Here is a 20,422-nt window from a genome sequence, read left to right as displayed (position 1 = left end):
AACGAGGTGCACGTGTGCACGGAGACAGCACATAAGGAGCAACAGGTAATTCGTTTGCGGCACATGAGTGGTGGGCCGAACGGTTGTCGTCACCAACCAAGACCGCGATTCACGGAGGTAGAAGGCAAATCTAACGCTGAATGGTGGCAATACAAGGAGGATCAACTCAAGGCTATAAGGGATCAAATTGAAGACCTCACTACCCAAGTATCCGACTAGTGTCGTCACAATGGGAATGGATCCAGAAACCCGTTTACGGAACACCGAACGGAGGGACATCAGCACCTTACGCAAGCTCAAGCCAATCAGCGAGTGAGTAGATTCAAACTCGATATACCGGAATTCCAAGGTTGCTTGCAGCCCGAAGAGTTCATGGCAACAGAAAAAAAATAGAAAATTTCCATAAAAAGAAGTGCCTAGGAAGAAGATGGCGGAGAAGGTGCCTAAGGAGGGGGCAGAGATCAAGTGTCGTTCGGTGTCCTGATACATTGGAGGTATGTGCCGACAATTTCAAACTATATGCACCACGGGAGGCAAGGGGGCCAAGCTTGTCATTGATCCAAGGAGTCATGAGAATATAATCTTGGAGGAAGCAGTTCGAAAGCTGAGGCTTGAGACCAAGAGACATCCTACTCCCTATCGGTTGGAATGGCTCACAAAAGGAAACAAGGTAACGGTTTCTAAACGTTGTCTAGTGTCCTTTTCCATTGGAGCTAAGTATAGGGATAATGTTTGGTGTGATGTGATCGACATGGAGACGTGTCACCTATTGTTGGGAAAGCCATGGAAATTCGATAAAGCTACTATCCATGATGACACAAAGAACACGTACAACTTCATGTTGGGTAAAACCAGATTGACATTGCTACATAGCCCATGGGCGGAGCCAAAACCTTCACAAGGGGATGGTCAATCCATTGTAGCCAAGCAAGAGTTGACTGACAAGGAAAGCGGCATCAAGGGAGTGGTACTGGGGTCGATAAAGGAGCTATTGGGAAGATTTGTCGACGTGGTCCGAGCAGAATTACCGAAAGTGGTGCCATCATTGCCAGTCATTCAACCTCAACTTGATTCGGTGTCGGGGTCTAATGTTCCTAATAATCCGCACGACATCAAGAGTCCTAACAAGCTTGAAAAATTGGGGGAACAAGTGGAAAAGGTAAACCTTTCAGAGAGTATCACAATTTTTTATGAAGAAGAGGAACCCTTGGAAGAGGTAAGCCTTTCAGAGAGTTTTGCAATTTTACATGAAAAAGAGGAACCCTTGGAAGAGGTAAATCTTTCAGATAGTTTTGCACTTTTTGATGACAAATCTACATATCATGTGCCTGATAAGAGCACTGAAGATAAAGTCTTTCATTTTAGTGTTGAGCCAGTTGACTATGTTAATTTCTTTGGGATAGATGCAATTTTATCAAATTATTCTAACCAAAATTTTGATGAGATCTATATGGTGGAAAAGGCTTTTCTATCAAAGATTGAAGATTCTCATGGTTTGTGGGAAGAGCAAAGCACGGGCGAAGCATGCAAGTCTACACAGCAAAGGGGTGTGAGGGGATTTCACGGCAAACATCGAGGTACTTTGATGATGAGAAGCGTCACGCTCATTATGGGATGTTATTTTGTTTTGATCTTGAGGAAGGGCGAGTGGAATGAGTTGACTAGGCATCCAAAGGACTGTGGAAAGTACCGGCCGAATTCGAGGACGAATTCTCTCCAACTAGGAGAGAATGATGCAGCTCGGATAATGGTTTCTGGTAGTGCGCTCGAGCGCATTAAAGCGCAATCGAGTGCACCTGCAATCGTTACTCCCTGTGACTGTGATCGATCACAGTATCGAGCGCACCTACTCTCTGGAACAGCGATTGGGCGCCTATGTGCTGCAATCGATCGCACGCAGGGCGTTATATTAATTTTCTGCGTTTTTTATTATCTTAAACCAACTTTATGTTATTACTTTATTAGGGTTAGGGTTTTGGGAGTCTTTATTTCGTTATTTTATTATCTTTATTTCGTTATTTTATTAGGTTTAGGGTTTTGGGGGTATTTATGTCATATTTTATTAGGTTTTGGGTTTTGGGCTATAAATCTATGCTTATAACCTCCATAGAAAAGCAGTTTTTGTTGATTATTGATTTTTATTAATGAGAATTATTAGGAGTTGAGTTTATTTCTCTATTTTCCTTCAAAATCTAGAGAGAATCTAGTTTTGTCAAGAAGATTTCTTAGATCATTGATAGAATCAAGATTTAGAAGTATTTATCCGCTGCTTATTGATGTTCTTCGTTACAGCCCACTAAGTCACGTTGCATCAGACTGCCAAGGAGAAGGTCAAGGAGGCCGGTGGGGCGGTCATGCTCACCGCTTAGAAGGTTATTGGGTATATGATTTTTTAGGTTTTAGTTTTAGTTGGTTAATTAATCTGAACTTGTTTAATTGTTGTTGGAATTGGATATGCTATTTGGATATCATAATTTTTTTAGAAAATGTTACAAGTTTCATCTTTTGCTATGAATTTTTTTAACTATGTCTGTTGGTTGGGTGTGAATTTGTAGGATAGAAAATGTGTTACAAAATGGTTTCGTACATGAAATATTGAAATTTTAAGAGTTTATGAGATATGTTTGAGATCAAACAAGACCAATGTTGTTTTGATAGATTATATTGCTTATTGGGCCAAAAAGCCTTGAAAATTAGAAAAAGGCCCAAAAATGTTTTGAGTGAGCCCAAAAGTGCAACCTAGTAAAAACGGTTAACAATGCGGTTGTAGGTTAAATAACCGCTAATCACCTAAGGTGGTGGTAGAGGCGCTTATTAAATTTCGCCAACCGCCTTAAGTGGTTATGGTTAGCAATTTTAGCCAATAACCGCTAACCATAACCGCTTTTTCACCCCTACAATACCTATATTTTACAGATCACCTATAAAAAAAGGATTTGATATAGTAAGATGACCTCCACTATATGAGGGTTAATATACAGGTATGATGATGTTATAGAATGAGAATATGATGTGATGAGATTTGGTTCTAGTTGAAATGTAAATAGAATGTGTGACCGTGTTATGATTTATATATAAATGTTTTTATACCTTAAAGTGAAATTATTGTGAGTAATGTCCTATTTTACAAAATTTTCACTTGGAATTCATAATTAAATCTTTTAAAAATATTTTTTTAAAACCTTTTAAATGGCTTGGTATAATCAAAGATCATTTTGTGCGTATCATAAAGGCTTATTTTATGGTTTATTTCTATGTGATGTTTAGTTAGGAATTCATAGACTTACGCAGTTGCTACATTTCTACCTGTGAGACATTTATTTGTCCTATAGTTTAGCAGGTATTAGATTGAGTTTGAGTTTAGAGTCTTTCGTAGGACTTGGAATGTGAAGCAAGAACCATAGGCATTTTTATTGTAATCCTATAGTTATGAACTCGAATGATATATTTGGTGATAGTTAGTTGTTGTCATCTTTTGGAAGTATTAACTCTAGCTCAAATCATATTTTTCCGCATTCTGCTATTTTATTCACTCTGATAGGTGTTATAAGGGTAGTTTTCCCAGTTAATTAATTTGATAGGTCTTGCTAGTAACTTTCCAGGTTAATTATTCTAATTCAAATTGGGGGGGGGGGGGGGGGGGGCATTACAAGTATAGTTTATATAAGATAATATACATACATTGTAAGATGTTATAATAACATTATAGAACAAACAAAGCGAAAGTGCGAGAGTTAAACCTCTCAAAACTTTATCACACAAGCACCTTTTGACTTTGCCAGTTGTGTTTTCACTTGTGCATGGCTTTGCCACTAAGAAGCCTCCCCTCTCAACTCTCTCTCTATCTCTCATGCCACTCAATGTCTTAAAATAGAGGAGAGAAACTTGGTGTGAAAATTTTGAAGAGTTATGTAACACTCTAGTACCACTTTGTGAAGATGAGTAGTAGCCCCTATAGAGTGTGTATTTTATTAAGATAGTTATAATTGGTAAGTCCAATACTTCCTAGTTACTAAGCAAAATTGAGCTTTATAAAAAATTTTAAGAAAACTTCACATTGACTAGTCATTTTAGAATGATAATATAGATGTAACTAGCGCTTTTCTCTAATTTGTCACCATTCGTGGCTCTATGTTGGTTCTATATTGCACAATTAATCGACTCCTTTTCCATCATGCCATTCGAATTGATGCCACATGTCTGAAATGATCGAGCTGACACCCAGCGAATCGAGTCATCATGACTCACAATTAATGTGAGTCAAAATCATAGACAAATCTTGGTACGTCCATTCAGCCTGACATAGCCAAGAAGTGGAGCCTCTATTGATTGAGCTTCATTTTTTCTCCTAAAAATCTAAGCTCGCCACGTGTTGAAACTCGGTCGATTGAGCTAGTTTCTTGAACTTCCTAACCTTCCGTTTTTGACCTTGTGTTTCGAACTGTTTCGTTCTATCTTTCCAAGGTCCTTAAATAGTTAATCGATCAGGCGATATTGCACACATGGTACGTAGTAATTGGGAAGTAACTTGGGCTAAGAGTGTTGGAATCACGCGTTTGACCTCAATTCAAAAAGAAAAATGTCAACAAATTAAATTTTGCAAGGCATCACTTGCGTGTACCAAAGAAAAAAAAAAAAAAAAAAAAGTAGGCTAGAGTGTATAATCGTATATATATATATATATATATATATATATAAGCCGAGTTTTGGCTTAGAAAGTGTGTAGAATTGTGATACGTGTCATTAACCAGTCCAATTAAAAAGTACCTAAAATTGCGACACGTAATGTTTTTTATGTTACCTTTTAGTTAGACAATTAAAACATAGGGATTCTATTTGTAATGCATTGAATTACCTAAATGAAGAAAACAAAAGGTTTTTAAATTTTCTTGCCTGAAATTGCGACGCGTGGCATTTTAGATGTTAGCCTTTTAGTGAGACAATTAAAACAAAAGGGTTTTATTTGTAATGCATTGAATTGTCTAAATGAAGAAAACAAAAGCTTTTCAAATTCTCTCCTTTCATCTTCTTTTGCTTTATGTTTATATCTCAATGTGAAACAATTAAAATGTATAGGTTTTATTTGTAATATATTTAATTGTCTTAATGAAAAAAACAAAAATTCACAAATTCTCTCTCACTCTCTATTTTTATTTTTATTTTCTCTTGCTTTCTCTTTATATTATTTGGAATGCATTTAATTGATATCTTAATGAAGAAAATAAAAGATTCTCTTTATTTAATTTTCTTTTTATCTTCTCTTGCTTTATGTTTATATCTCAATGTGAAACAATTAAAACGTATGAGTTTTATTTGTAATATATTTAATTGTCTTAATGAAGAAAACAAAAGGTTTACAAATTCTCTTTCCCTCCATCTCTCTCTCTCTCTCTTTCTTTATTTTTCTTTTTATCTTCTCTTGCTTTCTCTTTATGTTTAACTGTCCCAATGAAAAAAACAAAAGGTTTACAAATTCTCTCTCTCTCCCTCTCTCTCTTTATTTTTCTTTTTATTTTCTCTTACTTTCTCTTTATATCTCAATGTGAGACAATTAAAACGAATGGGCTTTATTTAGAATGTATTTAATTAATATCTTAATAGAGAAAACAAAAGGTTCCCAAATTCTCTCTTTCTCTTTGTTTATTTTTCTCTTTTCTTCTATTGCTTTCTATTTATATCTTAATGTTCCTTTGTAAATTTTATACTCAATTCAGGAAAAAGACGAGAGGGAGGGAAAGTGAGAGTTTCCAATAGTTGTTTCTCAATAAAAAATTATACTACAGTTCTTTTATTTCTTTTTTCTTTTTTTCTTTTTTTTGCTAGAACATTTATTTTCCATTATATTAGTATTGTCATTTTATATGTTTATTTTCGGTACTTATGTTCTTCCATTTTTGTTTTTGACCCCTATATTATTTTCTATTTTTTTATTTTTTTAATTTTTCTGCTTTTACTTTCTATTTATATCAATCAATATTTCCAAAAAAGGACAAGAGGAGAGAATTTCTATTCTTTTTTTCTCAATGAAAAATTATACTACAATTATTTTCTTTCTTTATTTTTTTTTCCTATAATAGTTCTTTTCAATTTTCCAATCGTTGTTTCTCCATGAAAAATTAAACTACAATTTTTTTTCTTTGTTTTTTTTTTTTTTGTTTTGTTTTGCTAGAATAGTTATTTTCAATTATATTAATATTTTCATATTTTCCTTTTCTTTTTTCTTTTTATCTTTATTTTCGGTGCTTATGTTCTTCCATTTTTTGTTTTTGACCCTTATTTTTTTTCCTAATTTATATATTATTTTTGATTCAAATGATTACTTTTCTTTTGTAAATTTTACATTGAATTCAGGAAATATTAATAGTGAGAGTTTCTTTTCGTAGAAACTCAATTTTTCTAATATATTTCACTTTCAATTTTCCAATCGTAGAATTTTTATTTTTTTTTTTTATTTTTTTATTTTTTTGTCTTTGTTTTCCTATGTCTTAAAATTAGTTTCTTTTACTTTTATATATGTGAAGGATGGTTGAAAAAAAAAATATTTATTTTCATTATATTAGTATTGTCATTTTATATATTTTTTTTTATCTTTATTTTCGTGCTTATATTCTTCCATTTTTGTTTTTGTCCCTTATATATATATATATTTTTTTTTTCTTCTTTTACTTTCTATTTATATCAATCAATTCCCCAAAAAGACGAGAGAGAGAGAGAGAGAAAGAGAGACAGAGAGAGAGATTATATGAGAGTTTCTATTCGTTGTTTTTCAATGAAAAATTATACTAACGTTATTTTATTTCTTTATATTATTTTTCTTATAACAATTTTTTTCAATTTTCCAATCGTTGTTTCTCAGTGAAAAATTATACGACAGTTTTTTTTTTCTTTTTTTTTGCTAGAATAGTTATTTTCAATTATATTAATATTTTTCATTTTTTTCCTTTTTATTTATTTTTTATTTTTTATTTTTTTATCTTTATTTTCGGTGCTTATGTTCTTCAATTTTTATCTTTATCTAATTTATATATTATTTTTTATTCAAATGATTACTTTTCTTTTGTAAATTTTACATTGAATTCAAAAAATAATAGTGAGAGAGTTTCTATGTCTTAAAATTAGTTTCATTTACTTTTATATAAGTGAAGGATGGTTAAAAATAAATAAAAATCTATTTGACAAAACCTTTTATAATATTTGTTGATTTTATTGGAACTGAGAAAAATATAGAAAAAATAGTTATTTTTTATTGTATTAGTATTTTTCATTTGTTTACATTTTTTTTCCTTAATTTCTATTCTAATTTATATATTATTTTTCTTTCAAATTTTATTAATTTTATTTAATACAAGTTACAAATTTTCTTTTGTAAATTTAATTGACTTTTGTTGTTCATTTTTGTTTTTGGGCGTTCCAATATTCCTGCCACTGTTTTTTATCTATTTTTTTTTTTAAAAGAAAAATTAAACTACCAACATTCTTTTGTTTACAAAATTAGAAAATATAATTGTAATCATATATCAACATGCTCATTTATTTTGGAACACTTCTTTATTTTTGTCAGTGGTATCATTGTTAGAATATAACGAACTTTTAGGAATTGAACTTTCTCCTCACAAACAGCTTTTTTGAGAAGTGGTATCATTGTTGAAATATAATGATTAATCAATCATTTTCTATAATTGATTAATCTAGGTTTTTATTTTGAATTTTTTTTCCTTTATATTTCATTTTAAACTACATATATAGCAACAAATATTTAACATGTTTCAATTTATAAGAACTAAAATTTATGAATTTTTAAATTTATTGGATATTTGGGCTTATGCTATTAAGTAAAACTATGGTTTAAAATGATCGTATGAACATTTGTCATTTTTGGTAGTTAATTTGTTAATTAAGAGAATAAAAAACCCGGCGCATAGCGCGGGCTATAAGCTAGTACATATAGTTGTCCATACATACAAGTGTTTGTTGACACATTCATACACTTGAATAGGATGGTTACTACAAACTTGGTAAAAAAATAAGAAGGATAATCATTTCATGAAACAAGGGAACCAACTGGAGAAGGAGGGATTGGAACATCCATTGTCCCTTCCAACATCAACATTACATTTTTCATTAAAGGACGTAAAGCTGGATCTTCTTGAATGCACCATAACCCCACTTTCACCATTCTTTCCAGAGTCATGAAGTCCACGTTTTCATCTTCAACAAGCTTGTCTAGCTCTCCAGCCATAAAGCAATCATAAACCCAACTAGAAAGAATTATCTCATCTGTCGTTGGAACATTTACTTTTATAATGCTTCTACAGCATACAATCTCCAAAAGCACAATACCAAAACTGTATGTATCTGCTTTTACTGATATCGTGGCGTTCTTTTTCCATTCAGGTGCCAAGTAGAAGTACCCAGCTGTCCGTTCGGCCTCCACAGTTGTTCTTGATTGATTTGGAAGTAATAGCTTTGCCAACCCAAAATCAGAGATCTTTGCTGTCCACGTATCATCCATAAGTATGTTTTGAGGCTTTATGTTGCAGTGGATGATATGGACTTCACACTCATCATGCAGATAGAGAATCCCTCTAGCCACATCCCGTGCAATTCTTACTCTATCTTTCCAAATGGGGCGCATCTTAGCCTTGAAGAGAAGATCCGCAAGTGAGCCATTGCTCATGTATTCATAAACAAGAAGCTTCCTAGAGCCCTCCATACAAAATCCAAGCAATCGAACCAAGTTTCTGTGATGAGTTCTTGCAATTGCTGTAATTTCAGCTCGAAATTCCCTTTGCCCTTCTTCCACGAATGTCTCTAGTCTTTTAACGGCAATAGTTTTGTTACCTCCAGATATAGTTCCTTTGTAAACAACTCCAAAAGAGCCCTTACCTAACTCTTCCTTAAAGCCATCTGTTGCTTTCTCAAGCTCATTGTAAGAAAATGATCTCAAAGTAAACTCTTCAATCAATCCCAAATTTGCATTGTCTGAGAGAATTTTATACCTGTAAACTTGATGTCTGTATCTGACCAGAGTAAAGATGGCAAAAATGAAACAAAGGCATGAAATGGAACCCAAGGTTATGGCAAGAATCAAAATCAGACCTCTTTTGCTTTCGGTCAAGACTTTTTGGTCGACGGGTTTTTGAGGTGTTTTGATAGTCTCCCTAATCACCTTGATGAAAGCCGTAGCTGATATGTTTTTACTTACTCTACTATATCTAATTGGAAGTTGATATTTGGCGCAACCATCACCCGTGTATAATACGGCCGCACAATTGCAATCTTCCAAGCAAGATATGCTGCAATCTTCCTCCTTCATTTGTAGCACTGAGTAAGGATAATCATTCCACCACATGTTCTTTAAGGAAACGGTACTGCTGCTCAGCGTGGCTGGATCTTTACTGTGTCTGCAACCATTGTCATCGAAGTTCCTGTAGCAGCCGAGGAACTTATTGCTGGTGTTGACAAAATCAAATCCAGGAAAACAGTTGCATTGACCATTGTTGCCGACGCCTGAGCAGTAACTGTTCAATCCACAGAAACCGCTGACTTCACACTGGTTAGCCAACGACGACCATTCCATCAACAAACTTGATCTATTATCATTCTCAAAGTGGTGTAAATACAATCTAAAGATCCCATCCGCATCAAGTGTTGCGCGGTGGATAATAGTTCCATTTTCCATGTCAGGATAGTGGCTACTTGCCAAAATGCGTACGCCCAAACGATATCCGTGTTGGAATAGAACGCCTGAACGATTAAGAGTAAGCATTACATCGGAACCACTGTTGTTCGTTCCAGAAGACCAGAAAGTGTCATATGTTGGATCCGAGCTGCTTACAGGGTAGGTAACAAGGTTTCCATTATCACTCCGCATACGAAGAGAAAATTGCCCACTTGATTGGTCTGATCTAGACACACTCGAAACCAATTGACTGCCACTAGACAGATTCTGACCTCCTAATATGGTGTCAGTTGGGTAATCAAAGGTTTGCCAGAGAACAACAGAAAAATTGCTGGAGAGCACAAAATTACCCGAATCAAGCATCGCAGCTGAAGCCGTCATCCCTGAAGGCGCATTATCAATGTATGAACCCTCGTTGACTGCTCCAGTTCGAAGCCGCAGACCATCGCTGCCTAGTTGCAGTGTAGCCTTTGAGGAGACAGGTGGTTTATCTCGATGTTTAGTCCAGATGATTGTCTTTTCAGTTTGATTAATCAGCCATATGCCGATGGCAAAGCCATCACCCTGTGGGTAGAAACCAAATGCAAAATGGCCAGAAGGTGAGAGCCATGAAGTGCGGTTTGTATCTGGGGAAAGCGAAGAGCCTAAGGGTATCACATTGGAGTGGTTACTTTGAGCGTTTGCATAATCAGGAAGTGGGAAAACAAGCAGGAGGAGTAGAACAGGTATGGGAGCCATGGTGTAAAGAGTGAGAGAGAGAGAGAGAGGAGAGAATATTATCCGGAATATATATAGTAAGGAAAATTTATCCCACTCTCAAAATTACTATGCAGTCTATATATGTTGACTTGACTTCATGCTTAATACCTAACCCTCTGCAGTACTAAACAGTAAACCCAAAACATACTCTGTTATACGACAGAATAGACAAGAGAAAGAACAGAAACGAGGAGGAGAAACGAGGAGACCAAAGGTTAAATATTTTAGTATTTAGAAAATTTTGAAGTTAATTTTGTAGAATTTTCGAGTTTGGAGTATGTTGTTATTCGATAAAAGGGTTAAAGACACCTCAACTTAATATTTTTAAAGTAATCTCACGAATTGATAGGCGTGACACTTCAATACATGAAAGATCAAAGTACTATTTTAATGCAACTTAGTCCCTCTTCGGTTTTATGGTGATCACGTTTTTAATCCTCACCCTTCTTAATTATTATACCCTTTTTAATTTTCACCCTTCTTATTATACCCCCATTTCTTAAAACTAAAACTAAAAAAGAAAAATTAAATTAAAAATATCGAATAATATATTTAAGTGTCACACCTATCACTTTACGAGGCTACTTTGAAAATGGCTCAAGACGTTGAAGTGTATTTAAGCCTTTTATAAAATTGTGGTTTTAGAAAGTTTATTGGATGAAATTAAAATATGGGTGCTTTTTGAAGAGTTGCCCAAATTGGAAAAATTTTGGGTAATAGTGTTTGTGGTTAAGGGAAATTAACTGGAGTTAATTAAATTGATTAAGGGTTTTTGTTGTTGTGTAGATCTTTCGGTGGATGGGCTTTGATTAAGTAAAGAGTTTTTGTCATGAAAAGATTGTGCAGATAAACGAAGGTAAAGAAATTTGTTGGGTTGCTTTCTAGTTTACCCCGATAAGAAATTCGTAAGTATTAAGTGACATTTTTATTATCTGAACACCAAAAAAATTGGAGTGAAAATAGATTTTTCATTTTGTGGTTGGAAATGATAAATTTGAGTACGTTTTACTTCTATTTCTTCATCTTTATGATCATTTATTCCTGTTCATTTACTTTTGAAGCTAAACCGTAGTTCTGCTTTAAGCTTGACATCTTTATGATCATTTATTCCAGTTCATTTACTTCTATTTCTTCTATTTCTTCATCTTTATGATCTTTTCTCTGCTACGACAGCATTCTGTAACAAAAATTTAAAGCAAGACTTGACTCCTCAGTCAGTCAACAGAGAAAGAGATGTGTGAATCCGTCCAAAGCGATGAAGAAAATTCTACGTTTGTTTAATACAGAAAGCGAGTGTGAGAAAAAAATGAAAAGCCTCTATTGATCTCTCTAACCAAGTAGTTCAATAGAGAAAACAATACACTACCATTTTCTTTTAGCCCCTCCAATGGCTCCCAGATCCGTTGTTTTATTCCTTCTGTTTCTATCCTTTGGAGGTGGAAGAGCTCAACCAAAGCAATCTAGCCATATTATAACCACTGGCTCTTCACTCTTTCCCACAACTCAACCCTCTTCATGGATTTCACCTTCTAACCGATTTGCATTTGGGTTCTACCAGCTGCAAGGCACTACTGGCTTTGGGATAGGAATTTGGTTGGTCGGTAATGACAACACAACAGTGGTGTGGACAGCAATTCGTGATTATCAACCGATCACGTCGGACGCAAGGCTGGATTTTACAAAGGATGGTATGCTTCTTTTGACAACTGTGGGAGGACGACAGAAACTCAATGCAAATCCAACAGGTTCTGTTTCCTATGCCGCCATGCTCGACTCTGGCAATTTTGTGCTCTGTGACAAGGATTCCAAGAAAGTTTGGCAAAGTTTTGAGCATCCTACCGACACCATTTTAGGAGGTCAGACTCTGTTCGCTGGAGGTCAACTCTTCTCCAGCTTAAACAAGAGTGACCACTCAACCAGATCACGGTTTCATCTGAAGATGCAGGATGATGGAAACCTCGTTTCATACCCAACAAACACTGGAGACACTGCAGGCGATGCTTACTGGAGCTCAGGCACTTTCGGTTATGGTTCCAGGCTCCACCTTTATCTCAACAATACAGGCATTCTACTTATCATCAACGGCACTGGTTTACAGAAAGTTTCTGGTGGAACGATCTATGATGCTAGCTCATCTTCGGTTCCCAACAGTAGTATAATTTATCGTTCAACTCTTGCTTCTGATGGAATTTTTCGTTTCTATTCTCATTCCTATGATGGAAGTGGCGACTTCAATGTATCGACTTTATGGGAAGCGTTGACAGATCCATGTGAAGTGAAAACTTTCTGTAGTTTCAACAGCTATTGCACTTTCAACGACAACCAAGCATACTGTCGATGCCTTCCTGGGACTGATTTTGTAGATCCGAATGACTGGTCTCTTGGCTGTGAGAGGAACTTTTCGGAAGCAGAATGTACAGGTGGAAAAGAAAATGAAACCTTATATCACATCCAAACCATAGACAATATGAAGTGGGGAGGTCGTCCTTATGTTGAGGCACCAATGTCGACAGAGGAAGAATGCCGCAGGTCTTGTTTGAAAGACTGCAATTGTGGGGCCGCACTATTCCAGGAAGGTTCTTGCAAGAAACAAAGTCTTCCGCTGAGATATGTAAGAAGAAGTACACGAGAGGAGAGCAAGGCAATCTTTAAGGCTGGTATAACAAGTCTTATGAGCAGCAATGAAACTGATAGCCAAAATATGCCACTCGAGGTCGTACGCAAGACAGCAATAATGGAAATTCTTCTTGTGACTCTAGGTTGTACTGCAGTGTCATGTGTTGCCCTTGCAATCTCTGGCCTTTTCGTTTTCAAAAGTCGAGTTTTAAGGTACAAAAGGCTGTTAGAAAATGGAAACCTGGGAGCGAATGAGGAGGTCACATTGAGATTGTTTTCGTATAATGAGCTCAAAAGAGCAACAAATGGCTTCAAAGAAGAATTAGGTAAGGGCTCGTTCGGAGCAGTTTACAAAGGATCACTATCCAAGGGTAGAAGACTTGTTGCTGTAAAGAGACTAGAGAAACTAATTGAAGAAGGTGAAAGGGAATTCCAAGCAGAGATGCGAGCAATTGGAAGAACCCACCATAGGAACTTAGTTCGTTTGCTGGGTTACTGCGTCGAGGGATCTAAAAGGCTTTTGGTTTACGAGTACATGAGTAATGGATCCCTTGCGGATCTTCTTTTCAAAGCTGATAGACATCCAGATTGGAATGAGAGAGTGAGAATCGCACGGGATGTTGCAAGAGGGATCCTCTATCTACATGAAGAGTGTGAAACCCCAATTATTCATTGTGATATAAAGCCTCAAAACATTCTTATGGATGATTTTTGGACCGCCAAAATCTCTGACTTTGGGCTGGCAAAATTCTTAATGCCTGATCAAACTAGGACCTTTACAGGGATCAGAGGGACAAGAGGCTACTTAGCGCCAGAATGGTATAAGAACACCCCAATATCAGTGAGGGCAGATGTTTACAGTTATGGAATGGTGCTCTTGGAAATCTTATGTCGCAGAAGGAACATAGATCTTAATGTATCTAACGATGATGAGATTGTTCTTTCTATTTGGATCTATAAACGCTTTGTTGCTAGAGAGTTAGATAAGATTGTGCGCGGGGAAGAAGTAGATAAGACCACCTTGGAGAATATGGTTAAGTTGGCACTATGGTGTATTCAAGACGAACCAGCCCTCCGTCCTTCCATGAAAAGTGTCATCTTGATGTTAGAAGGGATTACTGAGGTATCTATTCCTCCATGTCCTACTACGTCCATGTAGACTTTCTTGCGCAAGAAAAATCTATTTCTGTTCATCTTGATGTTAGAAGGGATTACTGAGGCATCTATTCCTCCAAGTCCTACTACTACTTCTATTCCTCCATGTCCTACTACGTCCATGTAGACTTTCTTGCGCAAGAAAAATCTATATCTGTTTATCTTGATGTTAGAAAGGATTATTGAGGTATCGATTCCTCCATGTCCGACTACGTCCATGTAGACTTTCTCGTGCAAGAAAAATCTGTATCTGTTTTACTGCGTATGAATGTATGTGTTATATATATAACGCGCAATATCGTGAAAAGGATACTTGAGCGCTTGATTTTCATCCTCTTCTCCTGCAAACTAAACCGTTTTCTCTGACCAAATCATAAGCAGTACTATGTCTTCAACTATGAAACATTTTCTGAGTGACACACAAACTGTGATTGAAAGGGAAAATGGAAATAGTATGCACATTGTCAATCTTCTGTGCAATATGCAGTCAATATGAATTTACAATATGGTGATTTTGCTTGAAATTCGTGTACCCGCCATTAGAACAGAGTCAAATTAAACCCATATTTCGAAACCACATATAAAACACAATAACCATCATATAAAAGAAAGAATAGAGTCAACTTAAACCCAAACGTAAAAATTTCATTAGCAGTAGGATTCATTTCCTATTCCATCGAATTCTACAAGGCTGCACCTATATTAATAAGAGAATATAAAAACTTCCAAGAGTAATGATACTTTTCTCTAGACGTTATTGTTAGAGTATATCATGGAGTTCAAGAATAATAGTCACAGTATAAGACTATTATTGACTTACAGTTGAAGAGTCACACTTGAAAACTATCACCGAGTTACAGGTGAATAGTTAAAGATTATCACTTAGCTAGAGTAGAAGTTTATTTGTATTCAACATGATTCTCCTATAAATAGGAGCATATTATATTGTAAATATTACTAAGAGAAATAAGAACTTAATGCAGCTTTAGGCTTGATCTTGTGGATGTAGGTCATAGACCAAACCATGTAAATCTTTGTATCACTATCTTATTATTTTCTCATTATTATTTATTATTATCTCTGCATTATGAATTCTTTCATGGTATCAGAGCAAATAGGCTAACGCCAATTGGTAGATCCTAGATTGCAATTTTCTTTTATGTTTCTTATTCTTTATTTCAATTGATTTCCAAATCAAGAAATCTATGTTATTTATTTTTGTTAAAAAAAAAAATATCACTCAGCCATTCAAATCCACGGCAGAGCCACAACTTCCTCCGACGACACTCTGGCATGGACCTTCGCACCACCAGCTCCTCTCTCCAAGACCCCGATGGTCTCTCTCATGCCCAAGCTGCCAGATCTGCCAATGCCTTCACCACCTCCGTTCATCTCCTTCTCTGTCAGTCCTCCACCTCCCAACTATAGATCCGTGATGTGTAGCGGCGTGATCACCTTAGCCATCCTCTCCGACGTCAACTTCTCCACCGACTTCGTCTCCCTTAGATTTCATCTCTAATCTGGCACCTTTCTCCACGGTTTTCCAAGCCTAGTGCCGGTGCTACTAGCGTCTCCCTCTGCCTCCGACTTCAAACAGTGTGTTTCCAGTGTCCTCCGAGGGTTTGAGCCTGATGTGTGTTGTACTTGGTAGGAGGCTAGGAGTTACGTTTACGTAAATTGGGAGAAGAAATTGAAGAAGAAGAAGGGCGTTTGGTAATAGATTTATCTCTTAATCCTACATATATTCCTATTCTAGTTTAGGAATATGCTATTCCGGTTTAAGTTTCAGATTTAGTTCTATTTGGTTATGGGAATAAGGTAATCCTTATCCCAGCTTATGTAATCTAAAAATAAGATATTATTCAGAAAAAATAAAAAATAAAAAATAAAATCAAAAGAGGCCAAAGTTGCCCACAAAAAGAGGCCCAAGAAGGCCATTTTCTTTCTCTCTTAGCCCATTGTTGGCTTTCCCTTTCTTAGTTTCTTTCTCTCTTAACCCATAGTTGGCTTTCCCTACTCAAAAGAGGCTATAGTTGCCCATCTTCTTTCTCTCTAAGCCCATAGTTGGCTCTTTCTTCTCTAAAAGAGGCCATAGTTGCCCATTTTTCTTTCTCTTAACCGGCCCATAGTTGGCTCTCCCTTTCTTTAAAAGAGGCAATAGTTGCCCATCTCCTTTATCTCTAAAACAGACCAAAAGTTGCCGAAGTACAAGTTCAAGAGTAGCCGATGTTTCAATTCTGACTCTATCAACTCCACTCAACTACCTTGGCCGCCACCAACTCCAACGAGTTTCCGGTCACCATCTCGGCCTCCGTTGCCGACTAAAGAACAAACTCAAGTTATATATGCTTATGGAGTTCAAGAATAATAGTCACAGTATAAGACTATTACTGATTTACAGTTGAAGAGTCACACTTGAAGACTATCACTGAGTTATATGTGAATAGTTAAAGATTATCACCTAGCTATCCTAACTAGAGTAGAAGTCTATTTGTATTCAACATGATTCTCGTATAAATAGAAACATATTATATTGTAAATATTACTAAGAGAAATAAGAGTTTAATGCAACCTTAGAGCTTGATCTTGTGGATGTAGGACATAGACCGAACCAGGTCAATCTCTGTGTCACTATCTTATTATTTCCACATTGTTATTTATTATTATTTCCTCATTATGAATTCTTTAAGTTATTTGCCCCATCAATTTGTTCAATTTGTGTGCACATGGTTAATTCTAGCAAATACGCCTCAAACACAATGGAGCTCAAAAAATTATCTGATATTTGATTGCATTTTGCACTAACAAGAAGACCCTCCTTAAAGTTTCTATTTTGTCAAGATTAAAGTCCTATTTTTGTGGAAAAAGAGAACCTAAAAAAAACGAATTTTAAATAAGGCAGAAATTTGTTGAGAAAGATAGCAGAAGAAAAAAAATTAGTGTAAAAAACTGGAAATGAGTGGGCTATTTATAGTGTCACCTTAACAGTTTCAATTTTTGTTCATTAATATGCATGTATTTTCATAATTAACAGAAAATAATTTTTAGTTTAACAATCATTAATTTTTTACAATTTTTTTTTTTCTAATTTTTTACAATTTGATATCAACATTAAGTACTTCATCTTGACCAGTGGATCAAATTTTAGTTCACAGTAATTTTATTATTTCATAACTATTACTATTACTAAATTAGATCAAACTTGATTGATCTTAGAGTTGATATTACAGACGGTCAAGTAAAAATAATTGTTGACTTGTGCAAAGTGCCAAATATATATATATATAATATATATGCCTTCCATTATCAAATGTTCAGAAATTAAAAACAGACATATATACTTACGCTAATTTTGAGAAAATTGTAACAGGCCCAAATTGGTTCCTGCATAAAAAAGGTTGCACCATGTTAAAATTAAAAGGAGATGGTCCAATGGAGACAGGGTTTATGGGATTTCCAGTAAGTGATATTAATGCAGCTAAGCTTGGGGTGATCATTAGAATGATATATAGGAGTGAGAACTGGTGTTGGATTCTATGCAAAAGTTTAACATGTTGACCCAATTGACGTTTAGTGAGTTAGGCCAGGGTTGTGGCATATTGGGTGTAAGATTTGGTTTGGTGGTCCGATTGGAGTGATTTGAATTGTGTTCCTTGTGGGCGAACAAGGGCTTGGGGTAGACTTGGAGGTAGAAGGGTTCCAGTAATGGGCTTGACCTACAATTTAGCTTGGTTTGGATGGTGGGTAATATTCCGATTTGGAGGATCTGTGTGTATTGGGTATTGATATGGTGATAAAGGTTTTGGTGGGGAAACCTTTCCCGGGACATCTTTTCTTGATTAAATCTGGATTTTATTCTTTTTTACAAAAAAAAAAAAAAAATGTTTTTGATTGTGGAACACGTGAAAGTAGGTGCAGGAAGTGGAGAGCGTGAAAGTAGGAAGAGATGTATAGAAAAAAAAAAAAAAAGTGGATAGTGTAAAAGTACAAAGAGATGTAAAGCACAAAGTGCATAAAGGAGATAAAAAGAAAAAAGAAAAGTGGATAGCTTGAAAGTAGAAAGATATATAAAACAGGAAGACATCTTAAAAGGGTGTTTAAGCGTGCGATTTTTTTAATTCTTTTTTATTGTTTTTAAAATTGTGAATATCAAATAAAAAATTTGATATTATGTTTGAATGGTTTAAAGAATATTAAAAAACAAAAAAAAAAAAGTTATCACAAAAACAAAAATAATAAAAAGATTTGGGTGGTTTCCGAACCACCCAAGGCCACCCACAAAAATAATAATAATAATGGATAGTGCAAGTAGAAAGCGAAGTCAAGCAGGAGGAGATGTAAAGCAAAAAGTGGATATAGTGTGAACAACCTAACTTCACACTAACTAAAGACTTAAGACTAAACAAATTCTGATCAAGCACATAATATTAATACTCCAACTGGGGTTGAGTATCGAGTAAGTGTTTGAAGGGTTTAGTGGCCTTGTTACGAAAAACAAAAAAAATAAAATAAAATAAAGTTCTTAGTCGCCCTACTTATTAGGTAGGTCTATTGGACTCCAACGGAGTATTTGAAGTGTTTAGTGGATTGGATTTTTCTAAAGTCTTTGGAGTTTGGTGGTCGCAACCAAATCCACTGGCCCACTGACTTTTTTTTTTTTTTTTTTCTAAGCCCACTTAGTGTTAAAAAGAAAGAAGTTTCAATTTGTTGTGGTCCACAAACGGTCCAAATAGCAAGAGTTATTTAAATGGTGTGTTTAATTAAAGGACATGATTGTCAATTTGTCATCGTCTTCTTCTTCTATTTATCTAACCTAAACCTAAAACATTCCGTAACATTGAAAACTGCAATAGAAAAATTTTCACACGTCCCAACACTACATGAATTGTTTGCTCCTAATGTCTGATAAGTAAGTGTTGATTGTCCTGATCTATGGCTGAGGGTGGGTAAATAGGGCATCAGAGGATTTTCGACTATAGTAAGAAAATTTTTCGAAAGTTGAGGGGAAACATTTGACCTCTCTCAACCCCCTCATTCTGCCACTGGGCTAGTTCGATAGATTTAGAGGTCTACGGCAAAATGTTTAAACGGGCATTTTTTTTTCTTTATTTAAATAATAATTAGCTATATTAATCTAACATTTATATGAAAATCCAATAGTTCAAGAAATAATCAATTCAAAAAAATTGATGAAAGTGGCTAAGTGAGTTTTTTGGTAAGGGAAATGCTATGTGTTCTCCTCTTGTTCTTTAGGTGAAAAATAATATTCACTTAGGACCAGAAGAACATCATAAGAACACAAGAAATGACAGAGTTTTCTTCCAAATTGGGTTGAAGAAAGTTCAACCCAGTCTATAAAAATGACACGTGTCAATTTTTTTAATAACACGTGAAATATACATGAGTTTTAAATATTATTTATTTCAATTTTGTTCCTGCTATTGAAAGAAATGTGCATCTTACATGTTCAAATGACTGGATTAAGTAATCCAGTTTGGAGAAAAACACCTAACATTCCCCTTTTGGTAATTATGATTTACTAACCTTTCTATCGCGCGCTTATCATTTATGGAATGTTTCAAAGGATTTGAACCTGAGGAGGAAAATCATTAAATTGGAGAAGAGAATTTTTGTATGGGACTTGAATACACAAATTGAGAAAAGAAATTGAATGTTATAAAGAGACTGATTTTTCGTTGAATAAAAAGCTTGGGGACACTCCATCTCTTGAGCACATAATTATTATTTTATTTTATTTTATTTTCTATTTTAACGATGAGACTTTCAAGAATGGAACCAACATATGGGGTTAAATAGTATTAATATCAATTTTTAGTGGTTTAATGTTACAAATTAAATGCTATTGATTTTTAATATTATCTATCTGTATAAGTGATTCTTAAGTAATTTTAGAAGAAAAAAAATATTCAATTTCAAAATCAAGTGGAACTCTAGAGATCAAAAATAAAAAAATAAAAACTGCAATTATCGTTTAATGTTAGGGGTGTAAACAAACAAAGTTACCTGTAAGCTTGCTCGGGCTCGACTCGGCTCAGTAAAGCTTGGCTCGCTTGCAACTCAATTATTAAATTGATCGTTCGTGAACACGACAATAGGCTTGATTATTAAACAGTACATACTTTTATAAAACTCGGCTCGGCTCGGCTCGGCTAACGTTCGTGAGCAAGATTGTATAAAGTTTTACTCGCT

General features: G+C 35.1%; 2 protein-coding genes across 2 annotated transcripts; one reads left to right on the top strand and one right to left on the bottom strand.

Annotated features, from left to right (window-relative positions):
• Window positions 1–7,937: 7,937 nt before the first annotated feature.
• On the bottom strand, window positions 7,938–10,435 carry LOC132166487 (G-type lectin S-receptor-like serine/threonine-protein kinase LECRK1). The gene has a single exon (XM_059577306.2). The coding sequence runs from the start codon at window positions 10,418–10,420 to the stop codon at window positions 8,042–8,044; it is 2,379 nt and encodes a 792-aa protein (XP_059433289.2). The 5' UTR covers window positions 10,421–10,435; the 3' UTR covers window positions 7,938–8,041.
• A 1,261-nt stretch (window positions 10,436–11,696) lies between these two features.
• On the top strand, window positions 11,697–14,514 carry LOC148583129 (G-type lectin S-receptor-like serine/threonine-protein kinase LECRK1). The gene has a single exon (XM_088511795.1). The coding sequence runs from the start codon at window positions 11,829–11,831 to the stop codon at window positions 14,214–14,216; it is 2,388 nt and encodes a 795-aa protein (XP_088367921.1). The 5' UTR covers window positions 11,697–11,828; the 3' UTR covers window positions 14,217–14,514.
• The last annotated feature ends 5,908 nt before the right edge of the window (window positions 14,515–20,422 follow it).

The sequence above is a fragment of the Corylus avellana genome, chromosome 11 (assembly GCF_965113065.1).
Source record: "Corylus avellana chromosome 11, dhCorAvel1.hap1.2, whole genome shotgun sequence".
NCBI lineage: Eukaryota > Viridiplantae > Streptophyta > Magnoliopsida > Fagales > Betulaceae > Corylus > Corylus avellana.
This window is presented reverse-complemented; position numbering and strand designations above follow the sequence as displayed.